The 20,178-nt window shown below is 42.1% G+C and overlaps 1 protein-coding gene across 2 annotated transcripts; it reads right to left on the bottom strand.

Moving 5' to 3' along the window:
- Positions 1–572: 572 nt before the first annotated feature.
- LOC131195391 (glutathione S-transferase 3-like) lies at positions 573–16,976 on the bottom strand. Of its 2 annotated transcripts, none has more exons than XM_058177246.1 (7): positions 16,814–16,976; positions 13,211–13,324; positions 8,983–9,034; positions 6,755–6,887; positions 5,344–5,485; positions 2,407–2,538; positions 573–1,776 (listed from the first exon to the last, which is right to left on the bottom strand). In XM_058177246.1, the coding sequence occupies exons 2-7, from the start codon at positions 13,295–13,297 to the stop codon at positions 1,630–1,632; spliced, it is 693 nt and encodes a 230-aa protein (XP_058033229.1). In that variant the 5' UTR covers positions 13,298–13,324; positions 16,814–16,976; the 3' UTR covers positions 573–1,629. The 2 variants fall into 2 exon arrangements, with proteins under 2 accessions (XP_058033229.1, XP_058033236.1); XM_058177253.1 differs by lacking the exon at positions 16,814–16,976 and adding an exon at positions 16,701–16,790.
- Between the last annotated feature and the right edge of the window lie 3,202 nt (positions 16,977–20,178).

Genomic DNA, 20,178 nt, shown 5'->3' with positions numbered 1-20,178 from the left:
GAATTCGGCTAGTGATTTGAAGAGCCTGCAGCTGGCTTGTGGAGTCAACCATTGGATTCTTTGACTCGCACGTATACTTCCCATATTTCCGATGGTCTTAGGCGACCCCTGGCAAATTGTCATTCGACCCCCAACAGGGTCACGACCCACAGGTTGAGAACCACTGGGTTATACTGTTTCCTTAATTTTACCCTTGCTTTTTTTTTTTTTAACTGAAAGCTATTTTCTTCATTTGTTACATTGGTAAATTGTGTGAAAGGAATCCTACGTTTTAACCTATGAATCATGATACTCTTGGAAATCTTTGCATTATGCTTACGAGGCTAAACTATTCACCTGAAGTAGGTAATTTTTGAATTATAAAATTGTAAATTGCATTCAGAGAGTTTAATGAATGAATAAATGGTCCTAAAAACTACAGTAGAGTATGTGTTTTATCTATAATTGTTACTCATAAAAAGATTACAAGTTCAAAAGATCCTAATAAAATCAGAAATGTGTGTTCTTTGTGGGCAATCAGGCAAACAATATCTTTCTGTACAAGAAAAACAGCTCATTAGGAACAGAGTAAAATTCCAAAGCATGATAGCAACAGGCCAATATGATAAAAATAGTCACTATCCTAATGAATACTGCAAATTAAATGTAAATGTACTAAAATATTGACATGTATACGTTTTAAGAGATTGACAAGATACTATGGAAACCCAGATATATTTGTTTCAATCGCAACCAACAACAAAAAACGTATTTAATTTGAGCCCTTTTTATGCCATGTTATATTTAACACTGTGATAAATCATGGTTCATTGTATATGCCACAATGGTGAATCAAAATCATGGAACACACTATGTTTTGAAAGAACAGAAAGCCTGGGGAAAGGAAAACGAAGGAGGTTTGAACAACCAAAAAACCTTTATTAATAAAATACAGTGTTAGATAGAAAATGTTGTTTTTTTCTGCTTCTTGCTAAGCTTTATTTTATTGCACGAGTAAAAATATTATTTCATATAATGCAATGATTCACAATACCCTTTAAAACAGCAAGCAATTTTTGATAGATCACATTTTACCAAAACAACATAAAAATGGTGGTGATGATAAAGACTGCAGTGGTCTGGGTAATTATGCTTCGACATTATGCTGACTGGTGGGACAGGGTTTCTTCAAAAGGACTGCATGCTTGGTTTACTTATTAGGAGAATTAACTCTTTTGACTGATCCATATTTTGTTTTCTACCAAAACTTGTGAGTTCCTATTTTGGAGATTGTTCACTAAATCTCAATAGTATAATTTCAGGGATGCTATTGAGTTGCCCACAAAAAAATAGAGATTACAGATAGTCTAGAATTAAAACACCGCTTTTTAAAAATATGATTCTCTTAGTGAATGTTGATCTTAATCAGTCATAATGCTTATATCAAATCCCTTTACAATCATGATCCTCTTTCTTTACTACAACTGTCACTACAAAAGAAGCTATTTTCACAGTCTATAATGCAGTTTGCAAGGGTTGTGCAATTCTCTTGTAAATTCCGTGTGTCTCCAATGTGAAAGCATGGCTTTTGTCTTGGGCGTATTACAAAATTCTGTATCTCTGAAATCATCAGAACAACTTGATGGAATCTCAAGGATTTGGCTTCAGCTGGTGATACATCTGAAGAACATTTCTCACTGTCTCCACGTATTTACCATCAGGGACAGGTTTCCTCTGGCTTCCTGGTTCCAGAAACTTCTTAATTGTGGGAATATGACTGATCCTTGTTTTAAAAGCCTAGCGGGGAGGATGAAAACACTTTCATCAACTGGACTTTAGCATTAAAAAATAAAAAAGCTACAATTATGACACAAGTCACAATACACATGTACATATTTTTTGGAGTATAAGACACACCGGAGTATAAGACGCGTCATAGTTTTTGGGGAGGCAAGTAAGAAAAAAGCTAATTGGCAGATGGATTGGCCTCAGCTGTTCCCAGAGGTGAATTTTAGCAACAAGTTCCTTGGCTCTGAGCTCTGTGTCTTGCTTTTTTCTGCTTTTTTTTCTGCCTCTGAAAGCCTCCGAAACAGCTTCAGAAAAAAAAAGCCTCTGAAGCTCTGTTTGGGGGCTTTTTTTCTGAAGCTCTGTTTGGGGCTTTTTTTCTGAAGCTCTGTTTGGAAGCTTCTTTTCTGAAGCTTAGTTTCTGACACTTTTTTCAGTCTCTGTAACCTCTGTTTGAGAAGCTGGGCAGGGCTACATTCAGAGTATAAGACGCACCCAAATTTTCACCTTCTTTTTTGGGGGAAAAAGGTGCATCTTACTACTCCGAAAAATACGGTAATATCAACCATTTGATAAAATCCTGTTCAAACCTCATGACCTGGGCTTTAAAGGAATACTAAGACTTTATTTATTTTCTCATACCTGCAATTGAGGAAATTCATTCAGGATAGTGGGGAGTTTTTCCTCTACCATTAAAATAGTTTCAAAGAGGTGAATGTCTGCCAAGCTAAACCGATTGCCAACAAGGAAATCTTGTCCATGATCCTTCAGCACCTATAAGGGCAAGAGGATAAGACAAAATCTAAGAGCAGCCACTCAGTGGGTCTCCAAGATTCCAGTGGAAAGATCTTCTATGAGTAAAGTAAGAAATGAATGACCCTTGTTTAGTATGCAAAACAAAAGTATTGAAATGATGATTTCACTGTCATATAGTACTCAGAAGGAACACCATAGCCATATTTCTCCCCTTGTCATTATAGCAATAGCAACAGCACTTAGACTTATATACCCCTCCATAATTTAACAAAGCAGCGAACACCTAGAAGCAAACAAAGTAATAACCAAAAGCCAACATGGGTTTGTCAAAAACAGATCATGCCAGACAAATCTTATTGCATTCTTTGACAAAGTGATAAAATTAGTGGACCAGAGGAATGCTGTCGATACAATTTACTTGGACTTCAGTAAAGCATTTGATAAAGTAGACCATAACCTATTTGTTAAGAATGCGTCACCACCAGATGGATTTGTAACTGGCTGACCAACCACACTCAATGTGTAGTCCTCAATGGAACTGCATCTACATGGAGGGAAGCATGCAGTGGGGTACTCTGCTCTGTTTTAGTACTCTTCAATGTCTTCAGCAATTATTTGCACAAGGGGATAGATGGGGAACTCATCAAATTTGCAGATGATACCAAGCTAGCAGGAATAACTAACACTCCAGAAGATAGGCTTAAAATACAGAAGGATTTTGACAGACTTGAACATTGGGTGCTATGTAACAATGAAATTCAATGGTGAAAAAAGTAAGGTTCTACATTTAGGCAAGAAAAGCAAAATGCACAGGGACAGTACCATGTTTTCCCGAAAATAAGACAAGGTCTTATTTTCTTTTGACCCTCGAAATAAGTGCTTGGCCTTATTTTGGGGGGAGGTCTTTTTTTTTTTTGAGGTACAGTAGGAGTGAGCTCGTCATACCTGGTGGTGCTGGGGGGCAGGCACAGAACTGCATCAGAGCTGGTAAGTCCAATGACGAGCAAGGCTGTGGCGGTGGCAGGACACATCAGGACAGCGCCGGCCAGCCGCTCATCAGCAGGCCGCTCTCCTGGCAGGGTCTGGCTGTGAGCAGCACCAGCAGGCAATGAGGGGCACAGCCAGTGCGAAGAACAGGGAGGCAACGGCGGTGATGGGACTTCCAGCGCCAGCGCAACACAGCCACTCGTCAGCTGTTCACCCCTGCGGCCGTGCACGAACTTCCAGCCATGCTTCTGAGGACTCTACACCATGCCATCGGCCCAGCCATGGCGCTGCAACCAGATGTCCTGTCGCTGTTGCCTGCCCTTCAATATTGCAATCCTGGAATATGCTGAAGGCTCAGAATGGGGAATTTTTGTGAACAGCTTGAAAATGGGGAGGGGGGATTTTCCTGCCTCTCACCCTGTTCTGAAGCTCAGCACGGGCTGAGAACAGGATAAGAGGCAGGAAAATCTCCCCTCCCAATTTTCAAGCTATTTGCAAAAACGTTGCATTATCCTTCAGCATATTCCAGGATTGCAACAAGGTGGCAGCAGGACAGAACCGGCCAGCCGCTCATCAGTAGGCTGTTGTGCCTCGCCTACCCTCCTCTCCGCAGCCGGGCCCCTCCCATCTCCTGCTATCTCAGCCAGAGACTGATAATGAAGACGAATGGCCTGGCATGCCTCCAGCCCCCAGTCCTGGCACCATGCCCGGACAGACTGAGCAAATAAACCTCCCCCCCACAGCGTGTGAGCACGATGAGCATGAAGCCAGTCACGAGCTAGAATTGCCGACAGCTGGGCAGGCAGACGAAGGGTGGACAGATCCACGCTTCCGGAGAATGGAGAGGAGACGTCAGCAAAAGGAAGGGAGGGGCAGGCCTGGATAAGTGCTGAATCATGGAGCCACACCCCATGGCCTATATAAATGATCTGCTTTCTGGCATTCTTTGAGTCAGGCAAAGTCTAATCTGGTTGCTGAAGTCACACCTTGAATTCCTGCCTGCTCTGAGAACTCTGACAGGACTTTGGCAAAGCTGCAGATGCTTCGTGGCCATGCTTGAGACAGACTTTACAGACCTGGCCGTCAGAGGAGGAGTGGGACATGACATAGGCTGTTCTCCGGGCCAGGTCTGGCCACGAGCGGCACTGACAGGCAATGAGGTACACAGCTGATGCAAAGAACAGGAAGGGAGCAGCAGCAACGGGACTTCCAGTGGCAGCAAAACACAGCCGTTCATCAGCCATTCATCAGCTGTTCACCACTGCGGCCATGCACACGCTTCTAGCCATGGTTCCCAGGACTCTGCAACATGCTGCCAACCCAGCCACACTGCTGGGTTTGCGGGAGCCGCCTCCAGGAGGCCGTTTTGCGTGGATGGCACATGCATGTGGGGCGCATGAGGCATGTTCCCCCCTCCTTTCCCCCTCTGAGGAAATGGCAGGGACCAGTGTGGTGTAGGGTTTCCTGCCTAAGCAGAAGATTGGACTAGAAGACCTCCAAGGTTCCTTTCAACTCTGCTATTCTATTCTATTCTATTCTATTCTATTCTATTCTATTCTATTCTATTCTATTCTATTCTATTCTAGGATATACATCTTTTCTGAATGCAGGACTCAGCACACCTCTCAAGACAAGTCACACAGGGGGAAAAAACAAAACGCTACTACATATCCTGTTGTAAAGCAGATGTGAGGAACCTGATGCTTTCCAGATGTTTTATCCTTCCAAGACCTCCACCCAGGCAAGATATTGTTGGCGTTTCAGTGCACCTGTAAAACAACTGGAAGCTATGGTGGGTGATCCTTGAACTAAAAACATTTCTTTAGTAACACTTACCTTTTCATAAACCGGAAAATATCTTTTTGTTGATTTTTCTTTAATAGTAACAAGTTGGCGCTCTTGATCCTCTGGTGTCAAGAAAGGGAAGGGCAAAATAAAGAGACTCAGGTCTGTTGTTCCTTCCACATACATATCAATCCTAAGAAGACAGAATATCCTGCATCAGTTTGAGCGCTTATCTTACGATCTATTAAGTGTGGATGACTTCCAATTCTTGAGTCTTGTTTTTCAGAATGCCCTCTAAGCAAAATCACTAATTGGCCATCATGCTGAAGAAAAGAACACATAATAACTGCAGTAAAATCCTAAAATAGGTGTACTCTGGTTAAAAAAAAATGAATATCTCCAAATGTTAACATTTTAAGTGGCTATACGTGAACAATTTTTCCAGGAAATGTATTTAACCAGATTTAGCTTCACTGGTCATAAGTAATATCTAATCAAGGAGCTAAACTTGTTTTGCAGCTGCTAGACATTTATCCTTCCTTGGATTCCAGGTGACCAGTAGCAAATGCATAGCAGATGGCTATAGTAGTTATGCATAGCACTGGGAGAAGTTCATACCCCTTCAGTTTCACTAATTCAAATAACTGAAGACACACACAACGAAAGTTGCTTTTCAAGGACCAGCCTTGGTAAATTTTATTTTGGCGTGAGTGAAAAAGTATTCTGAAACATAATCCTAGCCCAATGGTTGAGTTACTCTCAGCTTGCATGCCAACGTCAGAACTACACCTGTACATTGTGGTAAGCCACAAAGCTTGTTTAGCAACAGACATGCATGGCTCTGCCCAATGGCTCCACCAACAACTGCCCTACATGCTGTGCTTCCATTCAAATTCAGATTCATGGAAGGAATCAGGGGGAGGGGGAGGGAGAGGCATAGAAACAAATGGAGCCTGGCTGGCAAAATCACAGGTCGTTGGTTAGCTGCATGGGCCTGCAAGCAAAACTACCATGTGTTGCTAAACAGGCCTTATGGTTTAACATGGTGGACTAGCCCATGTAGCAGGGGTGAAATCTAGCAGGTTCGGAAATTTTCAGTGCACCTGTAAAACAACTGGAAGCTATGGTGGGTGAAATAGCGGAAATTTTGAGCAGTTCGGTGAACCGGCAAATACCACCTCTGGCTGGCCCCAGAGTGGGGTGGGAATGGAGATTTTGTAGTATCCTTCCCCTGCCACACTCACCAAGCCACACCCACCAAGCCACACCATGCCTGCCAAGCCACACCCACAGAACTAGTAGTAAAAAAATTTGGATTTCACCACTGCCATGTAGTATTTTGAGGAGTGGGCCACAATTTATTTCAGTGAGAGGGATGCTCATGTGACGGAATCAAAGGCAGGCACAATAGACAGGATTCCAGCTGAAGTTTCAAGTTAGCTAAATACAGTGGTGACATTACAATGCTCTGTCTTTCAAGTTCATCCCATACAAGTTGTACTTCGTGGCAATGTAACGGAGGATGGCCCGTGTCTGTACCAGCTTCATCCCGTCAATTTCCACCATGGGTGTTTGCTGAAACATGAAGAAGCCATCTTCGGAAAGAAGAAAAACACAGCAAATGTCAAACATTCTGTCTACACAGCACATATTTACTTTACAACAGAAACCAAGAGGACCACACCACCCAGCTGTAACAGACAAGCAGAGCTGGTAGCTGGTGGTCACCTCCAAACCCAATCCACAATGCACGAGAGGCATGCGCAGATGACGATACACGGTGCATTACCATGGAACCGGTGGGCAGTTAGAAAATTTTACTACCAACAGAGTTACAAAAGTGGGCGGTAGGTATAAAAAGGTTGACTACCCCTGTGCTAAGGCATAAAACATGATTTACAAGCCATAACGTACTTCACACACCAAATAATATCATTATTCAACGCACTGCATGAATCCCCGCCCCCCAGTTCCCAGATTCCTGTTTAGACAAAAAGAGAGTGTCATTAAACCTTACAGCTGTCTACTCATGTTATATTTGGGGTTTTAACACAGCTGATTTAAGGAACGTGCCAAGAGAACAAGAGCCGTATTTAAAAAGTTATAGGACAAAAATGCACCTGAATATTCCCATGTGTTCCCAGCTGTTTTCTGAAATGGGCTATCTGTTCCTTCATTTTTCAAGCAGGGTTTCTCCCCCATTCTGTTTGCAATTTAAAAATGTGGAAATGCATGCAGCAGATGCTTATGTTCTCCTAGAGCAGTGGTTCCCAACCTTTTCTTGTTTGAGGCACAACCTTTTCTTGTTTGAGGCACCCTTGGAAAGCCTTTCAAAAGTTCCCGGCACCCTTATAAGGAAATAGATATTTAAAATCTCCGTAGCTCAAAAGTTCCCGGCACCCTCAAAAGATCTCACGGCACCCCTTAGTGCCGCGGCACACTGGTTGGGAACCACTGTCCTAGAGTCTCATTCAATTTGTTATTAGAATAACCTTAGCATAATAATAAAACATATGTTCTGTGTCATACTGGTCATCCAACCAGAACTGGCAACACTGGCAAAATAAACACATAGTAATATTCAGTTACAGTTTCCAAATAAGGCAGTGAGTGTAGCATTCAAGGCTAGAAAGAATACAACATAATGTTCCATCTGTATTACAATTCTCTCCCTAGATTACAACATAATCTAGGGATACAACATAAAACCAGAATACAACATAAAACCAGAATTAAAACCAGAGATATTTAAAAGTAAAAGAAACAATGAAAAGACACACACGCACTAAAGACAATTAAAATGAAGCTTAATACTCTATTATAAATGATGTTTTTTTAAAAAAATGAATTAAGTCAAGTTATGCCATTGAGCCAGAATTGCATTTTCAGTTACTGGAAGAACATCCATCAGCAAATAAGAGTTGTAGCTATTCTAAATATAAAATCTTGCAGATTCTTAAAAATCAGTTGATGGAGGCTTCAGATAGTACCAGTGGTGAAATCCAATTTTTTTTTACTACTGGTTCTGTGGGGGTGGCTTGGCAGGTGTGGTGTGGTTTGATGGGCATGGCTTGGTGGGCATGGCAGAGGAAGGATATTGCAAAATCTCCATTCCCACCCCACTCTGGGGCCAGCTAGAGGTGGTATTTGCCGGTTCTCTGAACTACTCAAAATTTCTGCTACCGGTTCTCCAGAACCTGTCGGAATCTGTTGGATTTCACCCCGGATAGTACCTTAATGAATCTAAGAAACATAGATATGATATGCAGAAACCAATCTTTCCTCCCAACAAATGTAGAATAATGTTCATTTTCAAGGGCAGGGATCCTATGCCCTTCCAGATATTCAGTTACAGCTTCCAGCATTCTTCACCACTGGCCAGGCTGGGAGCTGTAATTCAACATCTGGAAGGGCACAGGATCCCTGCCCTTGAAAATGTAAATTATCCTACATTTGTTGGGAGGAAAGGATTGGTTTCTGCATATCAAATCTATGTTCCTTAGATATATGAAGGTACTATCTGAAGCCTCCATCAACAGATGTTAAGAACAAGGAACAATTCTTCAGGAACAAGGCCATACTGTAGCTCTTCTCCATCACTCAAGAATGACAACATCTGTTTGTTTCCATCCAAGTGGAAATTCAGTGCCATTGGTACAACCAAATATTTTCAGTTTCATCACAAATAACCTTGAAGCAGCTTCTCATATTGTTCTCGGGTCTCAACAAATTCCTCTTCAAACTAAAAGACAGAAAAAAAAGATGCAAAGGGAATTGTTTTCAGAATTCTAGAACTCAGTTCATAGCAATCCACATAGCAATCCACTCAACTCAGCAATCCACTGAGAAGAATCACTGAACTTTTGCCTACAAATAACCATATCTGAACATCAAATACCTCAGAACAGAACTGAATTATCTTTTAGGGAGGCTTGTATATTTATACTGAGTATTGTATATTTGAAAAAAGTAACTTTTAGTAAGCCGGGTTTTTTGCAAGCCAATTTTTATCTGAATTATACGTGAAATTAGGCAAAACTAGCCAATAGAATGCTTTTTTTAAAAGACAAAGTTTCATGTAGTAATTCAAGTGCCTTGAAATTTGACTCTTTCCTCTGCAGTACAACCAAGAGTTTTGATAGTCACTTTTTGGGTTATGCAAGTCAGATCCACACAATTAGCTAGAAAAAGCTACAGTAATAAAGTACATGCATTACAAGACAAAAAGATGTAATTGTGTGTTATTAATTTTGTAAATCATGTACTGTGGCGTTCAGAATGCATATCCTACTTTTCAGCCTCTAAAAATTGCCGCTGTTAAATGCATTACTGAATAATAGAAAAAAGACTGCACATATCACGGCCCATTTCACTCCACTCTCAAGTCTTTTGCATAGCTCATAAACCTTCAGGAAAATGAACACGTAGCCCTCGACTTACAACAGTTCATTTAGTGGCCATTCGAAGTTACAACGGTACTTTAAAAAGTGACCTGTGACCGGTTTTCACACTTATGAACATTGCAACATTCTCACGGTCACATGATTAAAATCCAGATGCTTGGCAACTGACTCATGTTTATGATGGTTGCAGTCAATAGTGGGTTCCACTTACCTTCGCTACCGGTTCAGAACTGTGAGTGTGTGCTTGTGTGTGCATCGCTCGTGCGCGGTGCTTCTGCACATGCACAGAGTGTCTGTGATGGTGGGTGGGCGGAGCATCGAGACACCGCCACTACCGGTTTGTCTGAACTGGGGCGAACCGGTAGAAACCCACCACTGGTTGCAGTGTACAGAGTCATGTGATCACCTTTTGCGCCCTTCTGACAAGCAATGTCATTGGAGAAGCCAGATTCACTTAACAACCGTGTTACTAACTTAACCATTCCAGTGATTCCCTTAACAACTGTGGCAAGAAAGGTCATAAAACGGGGCAAAACTCACTTAACAACTGTCTCGCTTAGCTACTGTACCTAAATTTATGGCTCAGTTGTGTCGTAAGTCGAGCACTATTGGCATTGGGGATTTTACAAAATATTTCTAACACGTTAGATATAAACCTGAAATGTCAAGAAACTGAGGACAGAAAACATCACTTGAGCTTTAAAATCACTCATGCAGGACTACGAGAGAAAAAGAAGGGAAAACATTGGGATCCGGCAGAAATCTAGTTAGAATCATTAACTATGCCGGTTACTTGGGCACATATTGGTAAAGAGAGAAAAAAGACAACCAGGACATTGGGTCATACATATACATTGCCTTGGCCACCATTTTGGTAATGAGCAAATGCTTTTCAGCAGTGATATTGCAAGTGTAGCCAATACATATTCTCAGCTCCCACCCCAAAGCCTGGAAATGTTGTAGCTACCTTCTCACTCTCTACAACAAAGCTTCCTAGTGTGAGAAATCTTGGCTTAAATTTTGAGCAATTTTGAAGGCTTTGCTATCCTTTTCCCAAGATTAGAACCTCAAATCATGATTTTTGATCTTTCTCCATGCCACAAGCTAGGTGGCTTAGTAGCTAAGATGCTGAGCTTGTCAATCAGAAGGTTGGCCATTCGACAGTTTAAATCCCTAGTATAGGTCTCCTGCCTGAGCAGGGGGTTGGATTAGATGACCTCCACGGTCCCTTCCAACTCTGTCACTGTTAAAACCTTGTAACATCATTTTTTCCCCTGCCGCATCCCCATGATGTTACCTCCATCCCATTGGACTGAGGAGTGAAGCTTGCTTATTCTTCCTTAGCTGTACTGTAGCTGCAAGACCTTCCCCTCTAACCCTCACACCCTCCAAGGACAGGTAACCCAACCTCTTAGGCTTTGACCTCTGTTACCTTGGAGGCAAAGTGGGCGATTGAATTAACTTTGGAACAGATAATAAAAGCCATACAATCAGGTTTCCCGTTTTTATTCAAGGATTTGTGGACTGCATTTCAACTCACCAGTAGCTAAAGATTCTTAGAAAAGGCAAAAAAGCAATTACATGTGGTCTTTGCTTAACGATGGTAATAGGGACTGGCAACTCTGACACAGTTATAAAATGTGACATCACAGGACTGCGCCAACTTACAAAGGCAGCTGCTGCAGTCCCAGTTGCCATCATTAGGCAAACCCCATCATTAGGCAGCCTCTCGTAATCATGTGATCAACATTTTCGACCTCCTGCCCGCTTCCCCCTTGACTTTGCCTGTTGGAAACCAGCAGTGAAATTTGCAAATGGCGACCAAATGCCATTGTGACTGTCATAACTACGAGCCAGTTGCCAGGCACCCAAATTGCAATCATATGACTGTGGTGATGCTGCCGCAACCACAACTTTGAGGATCTGCTATAAGTCTCCCTCACTCAGTATTCTTAATTTCAACCCGTTGTTGAACGAGTGATCATTCAACAACATTCAACAACCTGTACTCATTAAAAAAAAAACACCATAATAAAGTTATCTTATACTGCAGCAATTCCAATATAATTTCTCTTCATATATTAACTCTGTCGGACTAGTTATCCTGAATACATAAAGGCACAAAATATGCAGGGTGAGCCAAGATCAAATGTACTTGGACCCATTTCCTATAGCCTTGCTGACTTTTCTCTTCTCCAAACTAAACCTGAGAATGTTATGAAACACAACACTCTGAAGGTTCAGTCCTTATAGGAGTGAGAGTCAAGGCAAAGAAGGTTTCACAGAGCAAAATAGGTCCTTTAAAGGTTCCACAACCTTTCTGGCTTTGCAGCATGGTGGGTGGGAAGCAGGGGAAAGAGGGGATGATTTTGTGTGAGCGGCAGGCAAGTGCGCGTGTGCAGGCAGCTTCATTTGCACGCAAATGGAATACGCGCATGCATGCTGCTCGTATGGGGATGTGTGCACGCTCGCCTATCACTTCTGTGGGCAGATTCTGAACAGCTCAAGGCCCAGTAGTGGGCTGCAGCCTGGAGGTTGGGTACCCCTGCTTTAAGCATTGCTTTTTGCTTCTCAATGTTACCTGTCCTCACTTCAGGGTGTTCTGTAAATCACCCATCTCTAACTTGAAATTGAGGATTCTGAGGAAGCAAGAGCTGGTATCAGTGGTGGGTTGCTACCAGTTCGCCCTCGTTTGGGCGAACCAGTAGCGGCAGCAGCAGGAGGCTCCGCCCACCTGCACAGGCCCACAAACGAACCGGTAGCAATCAGTTTTGAAACCCACCCCTGGCTGATATGTAGGGAATCTACGATATGACTGTTTGGATTCTTAAACATTATCCTTTTCAAAATCCAAGCTCTTTCCTGCTGCAAAGAGGGAGAATTTGACAAAGAAAGAAAACAATACAGAGGGAAAAAAAATACCTGCAGGGTTATTAGGGGGCAGTTCTATTGTATTTAAGCTTCCCGAAGAAAAGAACAGGATACGGGGCCACAGCAAAACATTTACAATGCATAATATACAGGCAGTCCTTGACTCTACAACTGCTCATTTAATGACAGTTTAAAATTATAACGGCCTCAGAAAAAAGTGATTATCCTCAAAACTACACCTGTTGTGCTATTCTCATCGTCACATGATCACAATTCGGGTGCTTGGCAACTACTTCACATTTACAAACATTGCAGTGTCTTGGAGTTGAAACTGTCCAGGCAGTTTCTGAACAAACAAAATCAATTGGAAAAGCCAGATTTAACAATATCATTAAGCAGGGTTTGCTTAATTATGACCTTGGAAAAATGGTCATAAATGGTCATAAATTTAGGTCTGGACACATGATGACTCACTTCAGGACTGCATCACTTAGCAACCAAAATTATGGTTGTAAATTGAGAACTACCTGTAGATCTTTCCTTCAAAATGGTTTGATTTTTTCAAAAGATGATTCTTTTGGAGAGAAAAAATTGGCAAAAATATCCCAACAGCCTTCTGGGTCTATAAATAAGGAAACACAGACCTCTACGCCAGCAGCTGCTAACAACCACCGTATCTGTTCCATTCGGCCTCGTCCATTAAAATAATACAATTTCGGTTTCTCGGCCATCGTTTCTTAATCTCCTGGGATGGGGGCCTGAGGAGGGCACAAAACAAAGAACAAAAAGTAACGAAAGAGACCATTCTGTTGCACGAATACAGGAAAGGCAGGGCAGAGTAAAGCTAATTGATCAGATCAAGTTATTTTATCAGACACACGTCTGAGATACAGTTTTATTAATAGATATACTGATACCACTTAACATAATCTTTGATTTGTTTATGCAGGAGGCAATGGCTCCCAGAACAGAAAAATCTGTGGTTTGACAGAATCCAGGGCAGTTCGGTAAGTACACTCTTACTTACATAACCACAATGCTAGCATACAAAACAGTTTACATATTTCCATACTCAGAGAAACCTGGTAGACAACAGTAGTTAATGCAACATTGTGCTAACCCAGAACTGGGTCTCAATAAATCAACTGCTAATTCAGAAGTGATGTCCAGGTACTTTTGGATAACCTCTATTGAGAGCAGAATGGGAATAATGCATTCATCCTTGCTCTTCTTGACTTCTTGGTGGCCTTCAGTATCACTGAAACAATAGTATCCTTCTGGACCAGGGTTGGGGGTAAGAGGCAATGTATAATGTTAGTTCTCTTCTTTCTCTCAGGGCTAGTTTCAGTCAGTGTTGATCAGAATGAGAGGACCCTCAGTCCCTTCTCTGTGGGGTGCTGCAGAGATCTGTACTCTCTCCATTCCTCTTGAACTTCTACATAAAACCACTGGGTGAGTATGCTGATGATACCCAGTTATACATCACCAACCTGGCAAACTAAGGGATGCTGTTGATATTCTGTCCTAGTATCGGTGTGGATTTGGATGGGGAACAATAAGCTTCAGCTCAATCCTGGCAAGACTGAATGGCTTTGGGTTTGGGGCCCATGGTGTTGAGTAGGGTTTTACTGTCCCAAAGAGATCTATTGCACAATCTTTGGGTCTTTCTGAATTCATAACTGCTGTCTGAAGAGCAAGTGACAACATTGCTAGGAAAGGCTTTGCACAACTTCAGGCTGTGCACAGTTGCACCTGTTCCTGGATTGAGAACTTCTATTCAGAGTCACTCATGCCTTGGTCCTCTCCCAAATGGATTACTGTAAAATGCTGTTCACAGGGCTGTCCTTGAAGAACATCTGCAAGCTACAACTGTATCAGAGGGAGACGGGCAAGCCAGGAGGAGAAGTCAAGCAGGGAAGTAGTCTGGAATCCTTATGTAGGTACAAGAGGGCAAAGTCTGACCCCCTCTCCCCCTCTTGAGTGAACCATATCTAGTCTGATCCAGATGCAAATTACCAATCTGGGAAGATTCCTGTGTAAAAGGCATGAACAATAAAATAGCTAGTCGAGCTCTTCAAGTGTGGATCTTGTTGTTCACATCTAACATTCAACTTCTCAGACTCATTACCCGCTTGACTCTTGCCCCTGGCTCACCCAATCTCTTCCCGACAATCTGGTGCAAAATGCAGTAGTGGGGGATAGTTATATGTACTCCTTGATCAGTGCCTGATAACACCTTTGTTCTACAAGTTGCGATGGTTGTCAGTTTGCTTCCAGGCTCAATTCAAGAAGCCGGTAATCCCCTAGCATAGGGCCAGGTTATCTGTGAAACCATCTCTCCTCAATTACATCTACCCTTCCTATCAGGGTCAGGAGGAAAGGCATTTTCCATTTACTAAGGAATGTCATCTGATGGGATCCAGGAGGAGAACCTGTTCTGCTGCAGACCACCACCTTATGGGCCTTTTGAAAGACTCTTAAGGCATGGTTTTGTCTTCAGGCCTGAGGTGGGGGGGCAGTGTTTTTATGGCACCCGTTAGCTAGTTGTATTGTTATCTATTGTACAGATTATCCCCTCTGGAAAATTACATTTTGAATTGCTTTAATTTTTTTCTTTAATGGTTTTTAATTATTGAGTTATAATTCTTTATTCCTTTTTGGTTTTCGATTGTATCAGCTCCCCAGAGTTATATATGTAAGATGGGAGGCTTTGAATCAATCAATCAATCAATCAATCCAGTTACATAATTTCTGAAGAACAGTGACCAAGTATTACAATTGTGATACTTATGACAATGAGGTGGCAAAGCAGCAGAAGCTTTAGGGTAGCAATCAGTGGTCTGCTACTACTTAAGGTCCAGGGGAGCCCCAGAAAATCCTCTTAAGATCCGTCGGCTGAAAAAAAAATGACTCATTTTTGAAAGTACAATTTTCTTTTGACGGACAGGGGGTTATTTTAAGGTTGGAAACAGGAGTTCCAGGGCTCTGTGAGATAAACTACTTCCAATTCAGAGGAAGGGGTGGCTACTGAAGCTTTTTTTAAAAAAAGAGAGATAAAGATCAGATGCACAAAGATTCACAAGCAGAAAGGAAGTTCTGAAAAGGCGATCTGAAGTCTCTCACTTGGCCTGCCAATATTTGCTTTTCTCCTATCATCTTCATGGACAAGGGTGAGGGCAACGGAGAGAACTAACTCATGAAATAGCATTTAGTTTTAGAATTGGCCATCCTGCTGTAGAAATATGCAAATACCTTCTTATGCCAAACTAGAAAGGCCAAAATATTGAACTGCTTGAAGCTCTATTAGCTGTTTTATGGGGAATAACTAAAGATGATTTTGTGCGTAATGTCTACAGTAATTTGACTGCAGAGCTGAGCACATAGCCAGTGTGATATCTACAAAATTCCAGATATAATCTTAATTACTGTATTCTTTACAAGGAGAGAGAATGCAGGAACAAAATGTCTTGACGCATCTCAGGGGCTTTTACGAACTTCAACTGAAGTTATGTGGGCAGCCAGAGGGAACAGACCGGCAAATGCCATTCTAAACGGAATGCTAAACTGAGCATTGCAAACAAAAGTCATGGCTCACTTCATTAAAAAAGTACAGGCGGTGTTTGCTTTGGGTGAACTGATCAAACAGTGCTGTGTTTTCACTAAAAGCCCAGCCTAGTTACGCTCTTCTCTTTCAGAAACGAAATTTCACTTCCTTTGAACCAAATTCGGTGCCCAGGGAATTCTTAAGAAAGTAGTGGGGAGATGGGGAGAAACCAGCCAAAGGATGCCTCTTAAGAAAAAAGTTTTCAAAACTCCTGCCGATTGTCGCGAAGGTGCTCTGTACCGCGTTCCGCCCCCTTCACTTTTACACACTGCAATCTGTCCCATCATGATCACTTCGGGTTGCAAGGCCTAATTCGGAAACCCTCCGCCGTGTTAGGATGCACCCCAAAGCAGGGGTCTCCAACCTGGGCAACTTTAAGCCTGGAGGACTTCAACTCCCAGAATGCCCCAACCAGCTTTGCTGGCTTAAAGTTGCCCAGGTTGGAGACCCCTGCCCCAAAGGGATGAAGCACCCGGCTAAATTCTGTATTTTGCAGCTCCGCTCCCCCACCCCGCCAAAAAAAGAATTACCTTCACTCAAACAAAACATCTCCCACGATCAAATCAAGCAACTGTGTAGCAAGCAAGCCATCATCCTTCTCAAGCCTATTCACCGCGCTTGATTTCTCCATAGGATCAAGTACCTCTCCAAGCAGAAAAGCACCTCGCAGGTCCCTTCCCAAGCCTTCCCAGCCTCTGCTCCCGACCAGTCTTAGAACGGAGACGCACGATCCGCGTCTGCTTCTCGCTTCTGCTTAACTTTCGGGAGCCGCCGCAGACCCGATTTATTAAGAGCCGGCTCCCTCCTCCGCCGCCGCCGATTGGAGCCGGGGGGCGGGGATGAGCCGCCAGAAGGAGGTGCTTAAGACGGTTACTTTGCATTTTTCTCAAAGCCTTTTGGGGACACGTTTAAGGACGGCTGAAACGGGTTTTGCAGGTTACAACCATCGCTGTTTGTTCACGGTGTCTTTTTGCCAACGCACGAATAACTATATATTGTATTTTTCATCTGCCAAGTTAGTACCACCATAACCTCGAAGGTAGCATCATTTTATTCTTCATATAAGCACGAGCTATCCTACTTTCTTTGGATGTGAGGGCGATCTGGCTGCGACATCTGTCACCCCATTGATCGCCAGGGTTGATTCGGCTGATCTGGCTGGCTAGGCGGGTGTCCCCTTCCTCCCTCACCGCTCCATGTGCGTCCCTCCCGAAGCTGCGCGCTCGGTGGAAGAGGACGACCTTCCCAGATAGAAGGAGTGTACCGATCTTCGGTCAAGGGTATACGATAGCTGCGCTCCCCTGCTAGAACCTCCAAACAAGCTCCAAGGTCCATTTGTAGGAGAACGTAGGGTAGTCAAGCTTCCAAGACCTCCAGACACATCCAAGTGAGGCGCTGCATGTGGCAGTTTGCCATTCTTTTTTTCAGCTTTCACAATTTCTACAATTTCCTCTTTATATAAATTATCTTATAATATATTCTAACTAAACAGCCCAGAACTAGATACAGAATTGCTTTCAGTGCCTTTTTTCCCCCCACAGATTCAAGCAGAATTTATAAAACTTTTTGTAAAGCTTAGGCTTTCTTTGGCTATATAACTATATATATGTAATGTAATATATATAGTTACATTATATATATGGACCCAGATTGTTGGGGGCAATAAATTGACTTTGTATATAAATATACAAATAGAATGAAGACTATTGCTAACATAGTATAAGCCGCCCTGAGTCTTCGGAGAAGGGCGGGATATAAATGTAAATAAAATAAATAAAATAAAATAAAATAAAATAAAATAATGTATGCTTTACTCTTGATTCTACGGCCGCATTCGTAAGTTTCTTCCTCCTTTCCAACTTTCACCAAGACAGATCAGGCTGAGAAGTTGATGAGCAACCTTTGGACATGGCTTTCATTTAAAAAGAGTCAATAGAATTCTAGGTGGGCTGGACTTAGAACTCTTATGAGTGCAAAAGGATTTGAGACTGATGACTGAACCCATCCCTCGGACTCATCCCTTGAGTTCATCTTCTAATGGAGATACATCTGTTTTTCTTTCTTGCTTCCGACATACTTTTTTCTTTTGTCCCATCACCATCTGGTTTCATTCCCTCCTTCCCCTTTTCTTCCCTTCCCAATATAACTATCCTTTCTTCTTCCATCCAGTTTCCTTTCTCTTCTTTGCTTTCTACCAGGAGGTAGGTAGGGGTATGTGCATGTGTTTGTGTGTGTGTGTATATATACACACAACCATTTCCATTTCCAACCAGATCAGCCTAATGATGCCAAAGCCAGCCAGCACCAATTCTTTAGATTTTTACATCTCCCAATAAAGGTCACATTTGACTTGTGCTTGTCATGACTTTGTACAAGTCACACTTGTATTTCCACGGGATAAACAATACCTGAGAAATGTTGGACTGAAACAACATAGAAATGTAAGTAACAAGTCAAATAAAATAGAATTATTAATTCAATTAATAATTTAACCAAAATGTACAGGCACTAAACCAGGGGTGAAATCCTCCCGGTTCGGACTGGATTGGCCGATCCAGTAACAATGGTGGTGGGTGGTTCGGAGAACCGGTAGCAAAAATCCCTGCCCCCCAACCCATGCCCAGCTGAGTTGCCTAATCATAAGAGCCTTTTTTTTAACTTTTAAAAGCATTTTTTACAACCTCTTCAGCTGAAGAGGTTGTAAAAAAATGCTTTTAAAAGGTTAAAAAAAGGCTCTTACGATCCCAGCTGAGCCGCACAATCGTCGGAGCCTTTTTTTCCTTTTAAAAGCATTTTTTTACAACCTATTCGGCCAAATAGGTTATAAAAAATGCTTTTAAAAGTAAAAAAAAAAGATTGCGTGCCACAGCTGATCATCCTCCCCACGCTGTTCTACTTACCCCATGCCTCCTTTTGGCGAGCACTGCGCCCGCGCACACCTTGCATTTAGTATGCACAGCCGGCAAACCGGTAGTAAACCGGTTCAGATTTCACCACTGCACTAAACAGTTGATACTGGTTGACAGTAACTCATGTCCTGACTGCAACCCACATGGACCACTGTCATATGGGGCTGCTTCAGGAAATGACCAAGAAGCTCCAGCTGGTGCAGGGTGCAACAACTAAACTAGCTAGGCTACTAGTGGATATATACTGCCAGCCTGAAATAGCATCAGTTGTGAAGTTATAGCATCAACTGCCAGCATGCTTTCAGACCAATGCAAAGTGCTGATTAGTCATTGAAAGCCTAAGGGAAGATTCCTTGGTTGCTGAAGAAGCTAGTGAACCTTCCTATTGTAATTGTTTTGAATCATTAGTGCACAAAGAGCCTGAAAAAAGGCCTCTGAAAATGAGGTTTCAGAAGCTGGAAAAAAAGCCTCTGAAATGGAGGTTTCAGAGCTGAAAAATAAAGCAAGGCGCAGAGCTCACAACCAACGAACCTGTTGCTAAAGTTCACCTCTGGGAACAGCTGATTGGGAGTATTCCGGAAGGCCATAATCAATTAGCTTTTTCCTTATTTTCCTCCCCAAAAACTAAGGTGCGTCTAATACTCTGGTGCGTCTTATAGTCCGAAAAATATGGTATTTGCATTCGGTTGGCATTTTTCCATAATTTTATTGGCTTTTGTTTTTTAAAAAATAATTTTTGCCTACAACAAAAAATTTCTTAAGTCTACTTGCTTTGCAGATTTTAAATTTAATTACAATATCCATCCCTTCCAATATCCATCTCATCCAGTCCAGCATTTCTCACAATCATAAAAACTCACAACTGGCTCTTAACTAGTTAATTTTGAGAGCTATCTTACCTGTTAAAATTCACTTGTTTCGATTATAAATATTTACATTATTTATTTCCTAAGAACAATTAAATCACCTTCGAAAAATGTGATATATATTTTCAATTATACAGCAAGCAGAAGACTTCAAAGTGTATTTCTTTTCAAAGAGTATTTAGGAAATAATAACAATATTTGTTAATGCAGAAATTATGAAACAGTAATCAAAC

The sequence above is a fragment of the Ahaetulla prasina genome, chromosome 1 (assembly GCF_028640845.1).
Source record: "Ahaetulla prasina isolate Xishuangbanna chromosome 1, ASM2864084v1, whole genome shotgun sequence".
NCBI lineage: Eukaryota > Metazoa > Chordata > Lepidosauria > Squamata > Colubridae > Ahaetulla > Ahaetulla prasina.
Note: the sequence above shows the minus strand (reverse complement) of the source record. Positions and strands in the feature narration are given on the sequence as shown.

What these genes read in the sequence shown, in the direction of transcription:
- LOC131195391 (XM_058177246.1), bottom strand. Translation starts at nt 13,297, where the DNA reads ATGGCCGAGAAACCGAAATTGTATTATTTTAATGGACGAGGCCGAATG. An exon ending in TAGCAGCTGCTGGCGTAGAG is followed by an intron (nt 9,035 to 13,210) that starts GTCTGTGTTTCC and finishes TCTGTCTTTTAG; the next exon opens with TTTGAAGAGGAATTTGTTGA. An exon ending in ATGAATTTCCTCAATTGCAG is followed by an intron (nt 1,777 to 2,406) that starts GTATGAGAAAAT and finishes CCTCCCCGCTAG; the next exon opens with GCTTTTAAAACAAGGATCAG.